Source organism: Ranitomeya imitator, chromosome 10, assembly GCF_032444005.1.
Source record: "Ranitomeya imitator isolate aRanImi1 chromosome 10, aRanImi1.pri, whole genome shotgun sequence".
Classification (NCBI taxonomy): Eukaryota; Metazoa; Chordata; class Amphibia; order Anura; family Dendrobatidae; genus Ranitomeya; species Ranitomeya imitator.
Window position 1 is genome coordinate 32,103,774 of NC_091291.1, and position 12,143 is coordinate 32,115,916.

A 12,143-nucleotide genomic window follows, 5' to 3' on the forward strand; every position below is an offset into this window, starting at 1 on the left:
ATGAGAAACTCCCCGTATCCAATCCATGGCGTACCTAAAGTTGGCTGCTAAATTATACCTTCCTATATCAGGGAGACTTTCTTTTCTGTAATATTTTCTTTTTACATAACAGATGACATCACTTTGAAAATTAAAAATTCTACTGATAATCCTGATGCTCAAGACTTCATGACTAAGCTGCTTAGAAAAAGTCCAAAACGTAGACTCGGGACAGGTAATGTATATAGCAGTATTAATAATAGCTTATAACTCCTCTGTGACCTGGCAAATAGATAACTTCCATGTTGATCAGCACTGAGGTCTCTGCTTCTTGTCTAATCCCCATTCTTCATGCCATGGTTTACAGTATGCCTTCAGTTTAGATTAACATAAAAAGTACAGTTTTCTTAACATTGTCTGGATCACTTTTTTCTTGTCTTCCGTTTTCAGGAGGAGCAAATGAAATCAAGAGTCATCCATTCCTGAGAAAGGTAGATTTTGAGAACCTTCAATATATGAAGCCATTGCATAGTCCAAATCTTAGTTCAGAGGAGGACACCCGCTACTTTCACAGTAAGTAGAATGAGACGTCATCTGGTTAAAGCTGCCGTTTGTCTTGTCTTTCATTTTATGTGACAGTATGTTCCCATCATTATTAGTAATAATATGGTGACTGTCTGTGATTATATTAGTAATCTCTGATAATACTTGTACTTTGTAGATTGCTTTTGGAGACCCAGACATATGGATTCAGATAAGGGTGACACAAGTGAAGTCAGTGATTGGCCAGAAAGCCTAAACTATGTATCATCTTCTCAAAGACTTTCTAAGGTAAGTATGTGATCAGTAAATCCACAAAATTATAACTAAAAATAGTATTAAAATACTATATAGATATATATTTAATTTTACTCTGTGTATTTTAGCTATATGCAATGAATACCAGGATGATGATAAATGAAGATCATGAACCATCTCCAGATTGTTCTCTAGAGGACAGCACAAAACACTCAGACGTGTGAGTAGATTATTATTATGGGGTATAGTACTGACATATCTTCAGAATACCAAATACAAGATGCATATGACACAATACTAAATCCAGAACCCACCACCCCACGATTGATCATCACTGTAGGGTCTGGCTTATGATAACGCTGGTGATAACAGTTGATTATTGTGATCAGCCTTTCATTTTCATTTCATTAAAGTCCTTTATTACTAGTTATTCTTCATTCTTGCTGATAGAATTCAGTCCTGTGCAAGGTATCCCCTCCATTGTCCACGTGTCCTAATTGCCCATACAGAAAGGATTATTTTTAATTGCTTTTACTTGTAATTTACCTATTTTTCTTCTACCAAACAGGCAGAAAGAAACTTCTCCTACTAGATATGATGGTGATGATCAGTATTTCACTGCTGAAAACAACAAGTCACCCTCTCCCATATTGTCAGGTATGTGCAGGTCTACATGATATCTTGTTGTCGCTGCTGATCAAAAGGTGTAATGTAAATGTTACTTGAGGGCTCAGAAAATCACTGCTTTTTTGTGCCTTTAAAATAATCCACAATCCAACACTTTAATGTATAAAATTCGCACTCTTTTGTGCTGCGCATTAAAAGGTATAAGGGGCCATACAGTCTGGTACCTGATACTGATCACGAATACTGTGCCCATGGCTCGATCAAGCCCCTAACTAAACCTATATGTACCCTTAATGTGACACAGATGTTTTAAGTAATGGACTATATGATAACATTGCTGCAACTAATGTCATATTGAAGGGAACCTGTCACCAGATTTTTCCCATACGACCTAAGACCACCATCTTTCAGTCTGTGTTACAGCTTTCTGGAATTTCTGTATATAAGTCTCCAAGCCTCCCATTTTATTATACTCACCGATGGCACAGTCTGGACTGATGAACGTTACTGTTCTTGATCCGGAGCCTCCTCTCTTCTTGTGATGCTGTTCTCCTTCTCTACTTCACGTAGATGATGCATCCTATGTCATCCACACAGTGTTCTCCCGTCACGTTCCTGTGCAGGCACACTTCCCTCTACCCTGCTGAACGCAGATCAAAATACTGTAGTGCACATGAGCGGGCGTTCTTTGGCCCTTCCCCGTGTATTGACATATAATTATTGATGTGCGAGTGTTCTCGGGTGTTCTCCGAGTAGTTTGGGCATGCTCGGATATTAAGTTTTACTCCCCGCAGCTGCATAATTTGAGACTGCTAGACAGCCTGAATACATGTGGGGATTTCAGAAAAAATGGGCAATCCCCACAGGTATTCAGGCTGTCCAGCAGCCGCAAATCATGCAGCTGCGGCAGGTACGGACTGGGGCTGAAATTCAGTCCTGGCATTTGAAATCACACAGGCCCATGCTGTCCCCGTCCCCAAGAACCAGATGGGATATATTACTAATATTTCCCTGGATGGAGGAAAAGAAGATTTTCCACAAGACCAATATGTATAATGATACCTGTGGGCTACTGGGGTAAGTGACGGAGTCAGAGACTTTATACTCCATCACAACAAGGCAGCCCATGATCAGACAGGCCCTTCTGGCATTTGCCAGAATTGCCAGATGGCCAGTCCGGCCCTGAGCTGCGGGGACTAAAGCTTAATTCACGAGCACGCTCAAAATACTCAGAGAACACCCAAACATGCTTAGAAAACTCGAGTAACGAGCACACTCGCTCATCACTATATGTCAATGGTGGGATTTTCACATCTATGACTAACAATGATTATTGACTTGTTTTTCTTACTTTTTATATGAATTTCCAGTTGAGACAAAAAATACATCCGTATTAAACCTGGGAGAAGAGCAAAACCCAAAAATAGTAGCAGAGACGACAAATACATCTGCAGTAAAACTGGGGGAAGAGCATAACCCAGAAATAGTCCCAGAGACTGAACCTAACAGAGGTAAGTGTGACAATAAGGTCTATGATGTCTGATGGCGACTGAGAATAATTCACAAGGAGGATATATTATATGTCAATGGTGGAATTGTCACAGCTATGACTAACAATGATTATTGACTTGTTTTTCCTACATTTTTACATACATTTACAGTTGAGACAAAAATTGCATCTGCATTAAAACTGGGAGAAGATCAAGACCCAGAAATTGTAGCAGAGAAAGAACCTAGCAGAGGTAAGTGTGACAATAAGGTCTATGTTGTCTGATGGCGACTGAGAATAATTCACGAGGAGGATATATTATACTAGCTATTGAACCCGTTCTACGCCCGGGTGGCGAGCATTTATATTGCTATATGGTCTCCATCCTGATATGTGCTGCTCCATCCTGCGTCCCCATCCTGTCATGTACTGCTCCATCCTGCGTCCCCATCCTGTCATGTGCTGCTCCCATCCTGCTCCCCCATTCTGTCATGTGCTGCTGCCATCTTGTGCCCCCATTCTGACATGTGCTGCTCCATCCTGCGCCCCCATTCTGTCATGTGCTGTTCCCATCCTGCGCCCCCGTTCTGACATGTGCTGCTCCCATTCTGCGCCTCCATTCTGTCATTTGCTGCTCCCATCCTGCGCCCCCATCCTGTCATGTGCTGCTCCTATCCTACGCCCTGGTTCTGTCATGTGCTGCTCCCATCCTGCGCCACCGTTCTGTCATGTGCTGCTCCCATCCTGCACCCCCGTTCTGTCATGTGCTGCTTCCATCTTGCACCCCCGTTCTGTCATGTGCTGCTGCCATCCTGCGCCCCCGTTCTGTCATGTGCTGCTCCCATTCTGCGCCTCCATTCTGTCATTTGCTGCTCCCATCCTGCGCCCCCATCCTGTCATGTGCTGCTCCTATCCTGCGCCCTGGTTCTGTCATGTGCTGCTCCCATCCTGCGCCACCGTTCTGTCATGTGCTGCTCCCATCCTGCACCCCCGTTCTGTCATGTGCTGCTTCCATCTTGCACCCCCGTTCTGTCATGTGCTGCTGCCATCCTGCACCCCCGTTCTGTCATGTGCTGCTCCCATCCTGCGCCACCGTTCTTTAATTTGCTGCTCCCATCCATATGCCCCATATGCTGCTCCATAATATATGCCCCGTATCAGGTGGCGTAAGTAACAAATAGCTGTGGCATGAAGTGCCACAGCCTCATGCCACAGCAATTTGTTACTTGCGCCACCTGATTCCTTTCCGCCGCCATTTTCTTGGTCCTCCTGCTGGCGGAATCGGCGCCTGCGCAGTCCGCGCTTTCCGGCGCCATTTTCTTGAAAACACACTGCAGTGTGTCTTCAAGAAAATGGCGCCGGAAAGCACGGACTGCGCGGACGCCGATCCCGGCAGCAGGAATCGGCGCCTGCGCAGTCCGCGCTTTCCGGCGCCATTTTCTTGAAGACACACTGCAGGGCGCAGGCGCCGATTCTGGCAGCAGGACAAAGGAATCAGGCGGCGTAAATAACAAATTGCTGTGGCATGAAGTGCTACAGCTTCATGCCACAGCAATTTGTTACTTACGCCATTCCTTTCCGCCCATTTTCTTCGTCCTCCTGCTGCCGAAATCGGCGCCTGCGCAGTCCGCGCTTTCCGGCGCCATTCTCTTGAAGACACACCTGCAGTGTGCCTTCAAGAAAATGGCGCCGGAAAGCGCGGACTGCGCAGACGCCGATTCCGGCAGCAGGAGGACGAGGAAAATGGGCGGGGCGGAAAAGAATGGCGTAAGTAACAAATTGCTGTGGCATGAAGTACCACAGCATAATCAGGGCGCAAATATGTGCACGGTGTCCCCTTGCTCCCGACCCCCTGCTCCTGGCAGTCCGCGCCTTCCGGCGCCATTTTTTTTCCCTGACACTCTATAATGTAACGCTAGGAGCATCGCGCCTGCGCAGTCTATAAAGGCTTCGGACAGAGTGACGCTCCCAGCGTTATATTATAGATGTCAATGGTGGAATTGTCACAGCTATGACTAACAATGATTATTGACTTGTTTTTCTTACTTTTTTATATGAATTTCCAGTTGAGACGACAAATACAACTGCATTAACACTGGGAGAAGAGCAAAACCCAGAAATAGTCCCAGAGACTGAACCTAGCAGAGGTAAGTGTGGCAATAAGGTCTATGTTGTCTGATGTCGGCGACTGAGAATGATTTACAAGGATGGCGAGCATTTATATTGGTATATGGTCTCCATCTTGGTATGTGCTGCTCCATCCTGCGTCCCCATCCTGTCATGTGCTGCACCCATCCTGCGTCCCCATCCTGTCATGTGCTGCACCCATCCTGCGTCCCCATCCTGTCATGTGCTGCTCCATCCTGCGTCCCCATCCTGTCATGTGCTGCGCCCATCCTGCTGTGTCCCCATCCTGTCATGTGCTGCGCCCATCCTGCTGTGTCCCCATCCTGTCATGTGCTGCACCCATCCTGCGCCCCCATCCTGTCATGTGCTGCACCCATCCTGCGTCTCCATCCTGTCATGTGCTGCACCCATCCTGCGTCCCCATCCTGTCATGTGCTGCACCCATCCTGCGTCCCCATTCTGTCATGTGCTGCACCCATCCTGCGTCCCCATCCTGTCATGTGCTGTTCCCATCCTGCGCCCCCATTCTGTCATGTGCTGTTCCCATCCTGCGCCCCCGTTCTGTCATGTGCTGCTCCCATCCTGCGCCTCCATCCTGTCATGTGCTGCTCCCATCCTGCGCCCCCATCCTGTCATGTGCTGCACCCATCCTGCGTCCCCATCCTGGTATGTGCTGCATCCATCCTGCGTCCCCATCCTGTCATGTGCTGCACCCATCCTGCGTCCCCATCCTGGTATGTGCTGCACCCATCCTGCGTCCCCATCCTGTCATGTGCTGCACCCATCCTGCGTCCCCATCCTGTCATGTGCTGCACCCATCCTGCGTCCTCATCCTGGTATGTGCTGCACCCATCCTGCGTCCCCATCCTTCGTCCCCATCCTGGTATGTGCTGCACCCATCCTGCGTCCCCATCCTGTCATGTGCTGCACCCATCCTGCGTCCCCATCCTGGTATGTGCTGCACCCATCCTGCGTCCCCATCCTGTGTCCCCATCCTGGTATGTGCTGCAATCTTCCTGCGTCCCCATCCTGCGTCCCCATCCTGGTATGTACTGCAACCATCCTGCGTCCCCATCCTGGTATGTGCTGCAACCATCCTGCGTCCCCATCCTGTCATGTGCTGCACCCATCCTGCGTCCCCATCCTGGTATGTGCTGCACCCATCCTACGTCCCCATCCTGGTATGTGCTGCACCCATCCTGCGTCCCCATCCTGCGTCCCCATCCTGGTATGTGCTGCACCCATCCTGCGTCCCCATCCTGTGTCCCCATCCTGGTATGTGCTGCAATCTTCCTGCGTCCCCATCCTGCGTCCCCATCCTGGTATGTACTGCAACCATCCTGCGTCCCCATCCTGGTATGTGCTGCAACCATCCTGCGTCCCCATCCTGTCATGTGCTGCACCCATCCTGCGTCCCCATCCTGGTATGTGCTGCACCCATCCTGCGTCCCCATCCTGGTATGTGCTGCACCCATCCTGCGTCCCCATCCTGCGTCCCCATCCTGGTATGTGCTGCAATCATTCTGCGTCCCCATCCTGGTATGTGCTGCAATCATCCTGCGTCCCCATCCTGGTATGTGCTGCAATCATTCTGCGTCCCCATCCTGGTATGTGCTGCAATCATCCTGCGTCCCCATCCTGGTATGTGCTGCAACCATCCTGCGTCCCCATCCTGTCATGTGCTGCACCCATCCTGCGTCCCCATCCTGGTATGTGCTGCACCCATCCTGCGTCCCCATCCTGGTATGTGCTGCACCCATCCTGCGTCCCCATCCTGGTATGTGCTGCATCCATCCTGCGTCCCCATCCTGCGTCCCCATCCTGGTATGTGCTGCAATTATCCTGCGTCCCCATCCTGCGTCCCCATCCTGGTATGTGCTGCAATCATCCTGCGTCCCCATCCTGTCATGTGCTGCACCCATTCTGCGTCCCCATCCTGTCATGTGCTGCACCAATCCTGCGTCCCCATCCTGGTATGTGCTGCACCCATCCTGCGTCCCCATCCTGTCATGTGCTGCACCCATCCTGCGTCCCCATCCTGTCATGTGCTGCACCCATCCTGCGTCCCCATTCTGTCATGTGCTGCACCCATCCTGCGTCCCCATCCTGTCATGTGCTGTTCCCATCCTGCGCCCCCATTCTGTCATGTGCTGTTCCCATCCTGCGCCCCCGTTCTGTCATGTGCTGCTCCCATCCTGCGCCTCCATCCTGTCATGTGCTGCTCCCATCCTGCGCCCCCATCCTGTCATGTGCTGCATCCATCCTGCGTCCCCATCCTGTCATGTGCTGCACCCATCCTGCGTCCCCATCCTGGTATGTGCTGCACCCATCCTGCGTCCCCATCCTGTCATGTGCTGCACCCATCCTGCGTCCCCATCCTGTCATGTGCTGCACCCATCCTGCGTCCTCATCCTGGTATGTGCTGCACCCATCCTGCGTCCCCATCCTTCGTCCCCATCCTGGTATGTGCTGCACCCATCCTGCGTCCCCATCCTGTCATGTGCTGCACCCATCCTGCGTCCCCATCCTGGTATGTGCTGCACCCATCCTGCGTCCCCATCCTGTGTCCCCATCCTGGTATGTGCTGCAATCTTCCTGCGTCCCCATCCTGCGTCCCCATCCTGGTATGTACTGCAACCATCCTGCGTCCCCATCCTGGTATGTGCTGCAACCATCCTGCGTCCCCATCCTGTCATGTGCTGCACCCATCCTGCGTCCCCATCCTGGTATGTGCTGCACCCATCCTACGTCCCCATCCTGGTATGTGCTGCACCCATCCTGCGTCCCCATCCTGCGTCCCCATCCTGTCATGTGCTGCACCCATCCTGCGTCCTCATCCTGGTATGTGCTGCACCCATCCTGCGTCCCCATCCTGCGTCCCCATCCTGGTATGTACTGCAACCATCCTGCGTCCCCATCCTGGTATGTGCTGCAACCATCCTGCGTCCCCATCCTGTCATGTGCTGCACCCATCCTGCGTCCCCATCCTGGTATGTGCTGCACCCATCCTGCGTCCCCATCCTGGTATGTGCTGCACCCATCCTGCGTCCCCATCCTGGTATGTGCTGCAATCATTCTGCGTCCCCATCCTGGTATGTGCTGCAATCATCCTGCGTCCCCATCCTGGTATGTGCTGCAATCATTCTGCGTCCCCATCCTGGTATGTGCTGCAATCATCCTGCGTCCCCATCCTGGTATGTGCTGCAACCATCCTGCGTCCCCATCCTGTCATGTGCTGCACCCATCCTGCGTCCCCATCCTGGTATGTGCTGCACCCATCCTGCGTCCCCATCCTGGTATGTGCTGCACCCATCCTGCGTCCCCATCCTGGTATGTGCTGCATCCATCCTGCGTCCCCATCCTGCGTCCCCATCCTGGTATGTGCTGCAATTATCCTGCGTCCCCATCCTGCGTCCCCATCCTGGTATGTGCTGCAATCATCCTGCGTCCCCATCCTGTCATGTGCTGCACCCATCCTGCGTCCCCATCCTGTCATGTGCTGCACCAATCCTGCGTCCCCATCCTGGTATGTGCTGCACCCATCCTGCGTCCCCATCCTGCGTCCCCATCCTGCGTCCCCATCCTGGTATGTGCTGCAATCATCCTGCGTCCCCATCCTGCGTCCCCATCCTGGTATGTGCTGCAACCATCCTGCGTCCCCATCCTGGTATGTGCTGCAACCATCCTGCGTCCCCATCCTGTCATGTGCTGCACCCATCCTGCGTCCCCATCCTGGTATGTGCTGCACCCATCCTGCGTCCCCATCCTGGTATGTGCTGCAATCATCCTGCGTCCCCATCCTGCGTCCCCATCCTGGTATGTGCTGCAATCATCCTGCGTCCCCATCCTGGTATGTGCTGCAACCATCCTGCGTCCCCATCCTGTCATGTGCTGCACCCATCCTGCGTCCCCATCCTGGTATGTGCTGCACCCATCCTGTGTCCCCATCCTGCGTCCCCATCCTGGTATGTGCTGCAATCATCCTGCGTCCCCATCCTGCATCCCCATCCTGGTATGTGCTGCAATCATCCTGCGTCCCCATCCTGCGTCCCCATCCTGGTATGTGCTGCAACCATCCTGCGTCCCCATCCTGGTATGTGCTGCAACCATCCTGCGTCCCCATCCTGTCATGTGCTGCACCCATCCTGTGTCCCCATCCTGGTATGTGCTGCACCCATCCTGCGTCCCCATCCTGCGTCCCCATCCTGGTATGTGCTGCAATCATCCTGCGTCCCCATCCTGCGTCCCCATCCTGGTATGTGCTGCAACCATCCTGCGTCCCCATCCTGTCATGTGCTGCACCCATCCGGGGCCTGAGCAGGCGGGGACAGCGGCAGGCTGTGGGGGTCAGGTGCCGATATCGCCGCCAGCTCAGGCCCCCCAGCACTTCCTATACTCACCTGTCTGTCCCATTCCAGCGCTGCGCGCCGCCATCTTCCCGGTCTCCTGGCTGTGACTGTTCAGTCAAAGGGTGGCGCCGGCGCGCATTAAGCGTGTCATCGCGCCCTCTGAACTGAAGGTCACAGGCCGAAGACCGGGAAGATGGCGGCGCTCAGCGGTGGAACGCAGGACAGGTGAATATGGCCGATACTCACCCTCCTGGCGGTCCCTGCTTCTCTGTTGGAGATCGCGGTGAGCGTTCAGTGTGAACACATACCGCGATCTCCCGGGAGCGTCACTCTGTGAGGCCCAGACTGCGCCAGCGCTTGCGCCTGCGCAGTCTATAAAGGCTTTGGACAGAGTGATGATCCCAGCGTTATATTATAGATGTCAATGGTGGGATTTTCACATCTATGACTAACAATGATTATTGAATTGTTTTTCTTACTTTTTTACATGAATTTACAGTTGAGACAAAAAATATATCTGCAGTAAAACTGGGAGAAGATCAAGACCCAGAAATAGTAGCAGAGACAGAACCTAGCAGAGGTAAGTGTGACAATAAGGTCTATGTTGTCTGATGCCAGCGACTGAGATTAATTCACGAGGAGGATATATTATATACAGTGATGAGAGAGTGTGCTCGTTACTCGAGTTATCTGAGCATGCTCGGGTGTTCTCTGAGTATTTTGGGCGTGCTCGGAAATTAAGTTTTAGTCCCCGCAGCTGTATGATTTGTGACTGCTAGACAGCCTGAATACATGTGGGGATTTCCTAAAAAAACGGGCAATCCCCACATGTATTCAGCCTGTCCAGCAGTCACAAATCATAAAGCTGCAGGGATTAAAGCTTAATTCATGAGCACACTCAAAATACTCGGAAAACACCCGAGCATGCTTAGAAAACTCGAGTAACAAGCATACTCGCTCATCACTATATGTCAATGGTGGGATTTTCACATCTATGACTAACAATGATTATATTGACTTGTTTTTCTTACATTTTTACATAAATTTACAGTTGAGACAAAAATTGCATCTGCATTAAAACTGGGAGAAGATCAAGACCCAGAAATTGTAGCAGAGACGGAACCTAGCAGAGGTAAGTGTGACAATAAGGGCTATGTTGTCTGATGTCGGCGATTGAGAATTATTCACGAGAAGGAGATGTTAACTCCCTGTGGTACGATTGCCACATGTATATTGACTGAAAATAATCATTAACTTGTTTTTTTTTTTTACTTTTTATATGAATTTCTAGTTGAGAAAAAAAAAAACTCTGCAATAAATCTGGTAGAAGAGCAAAATGCCAAAATAGTAGAAGAGCGAGAACCTAGAAGACGTAAGTGTCCATGTTGTTTGGTGTTGGCCAGTGAGAATAATTCATGTGGAGAAGATGTTATCTGTCAGTGGTGGGATTGTCACATGTGTGATGACTGACAATGATCCTCTGCACAGATAAGATTTCTCTACCGTCCTGCCACAATGACACCAATGAGTCCCATTACTTACATTAGTTTTATATCTCTTCTCGTAGGTTCCATCTTCCGCCGGATTATATCATCCTGCCGGCGAGGATTATCTAGGGCTGCTCGCAGCATCAGAAAAAGATGCATTTTTCCAATCTGTCGTTAGGGCACCATATACATCTAGAGCCCCGAAGAAAGTACAGCAAGTCCATCATCAAAGCTGTACTTGGGCAGCACGGTGGCTCAGTGGTTAGCACTGCTGCTTTGCAGCACTAAATGTCATGAAGGAAAACATCTGCAAGGAGTTTGTATGTTCTCCCCGTGTCTGTGTGGGTTTCCTCCGGATTCTCCGGTTTCCTCCCACACTCCAAAGACATACTGATAGGGAATTTTCTGTGGAATATGGTGGCGCGCAAATACACGTAATAAATAATACAAGTGCGGAAAGATTTCTAACATCTACCTGTGGCTTTCTGACCGGCAAAAAGCATCTGCAGAAGCTGAAGGCCCCTCAAGCACATCACATCATTCTTCCATGCATTCCTAATTTTAAAAAAAGGAATAAAAATTCTGAATTAATTAACGTTCCTTTGTAATAGAATATTTCTGAAATATATGGCATACCAATACTGTACGTTGCACATGGTTGAAGCACCCTCGTGAAGTTTTGTTTTTTTCACTAAACGTGTATGTACTGTAGTGTGGTGGGGTGATATACTTCCCTACTGCCGTCTTCTCTGGGATCAAGCTCTGTCCGGCTCCTCTTTTGTGTGATGTCGTAGCTACATAGTTACATACACGTGTTCCTGTTTCCATAGTTACATACACGGGTTGAAAAAAAGAACTAGGTCCATCAAGTTTAACTTTTCTCCACACTTTGTCACTAAATTAAATTTAACCCACAATGTTATGTGTATTGAGGAAATCATCCAGCCCTTTTCAAAAGCTGTTGTAGTGTCTGCTATTACTAGTTCTTGTGGTTGGGCATTCCACAATCTGACTGCTCTAACTGTAAAGAACCCTTTCCTATTTAGCTGTCGGAATTGCCTGTCATCGCTCTTCAGACTCTCGGTGTGAGCCAGAAGTCTTTTCTATAATGCAAACCTATGGGGCCTTGATCTGACGCTCCATAGGCTTACATTGGTAAAGCCACATCCGGGTTACGTAGAGCGCAGTGTGACCCGGTCTGGAGAGCGGTGACATCACTCAGAAGAGGAGCGAACGGCGCATGATACCAGAGAACTCGGTGGAAGGTGAATATATAACACAAACTAC

At 50.2% G+C, this 12,143-nt stretch overlaps 1 protein-coding gene across 1 annotated transcript in view; it reads left to right on the forward strand.

Annotated features, from left to right (window-relative positions):
* LOC138652190 (microtubule-associated serine/threonine-protein kinase 4-like) overlaps positions 1-11,072 on the forward strand; it is a 33,783-nt gene extending 22,711 nt beyond the window's left edge. Inside the window, exons 15-26 of the mRNA XM_069742958.1 lie at positions 113-214; positions 430-552; positions 701-810; positions 906-997; positions 1,346-1,434; positions 2,775-2,915; positions 3,066-3,146; positions 4,960-5,040; positions 9,869-9,949; positions 10,421-10,501; positions 10,661-10,741; positions 10,937-11,072. Of these exons, the coding sequence (XP_069599059.1) occupies positions 113-214; positions 430-552; positions 701-810; positions 906-997; positions 1,346-1,434; positions 2,775-2,915; positions 3,066-3,146; positions 4,960-5,040; positions 9,869-9,949; positions 10,421-10,501; positions 10,661-10,741; positions 10,937-11,034 (1,160 nt within the window). The 3' untranslated portion in view covers positions 11,035-11,072. The remainder of the gene's footprint in view (positions 1-112; positions 215-429; positions 553-700; positions 811-905; positions 998-1,345; positions 1,435-2,774; positions 2,916-3,065; positions 3,147-4,959; positions 5,041-9,868; positions 9,950-10,420; positions 10,502-10,660; positions 10,742-10,936) is intronic.
* Positions 11,073-12,143: the final 1,071 nt, after the last annotated feature.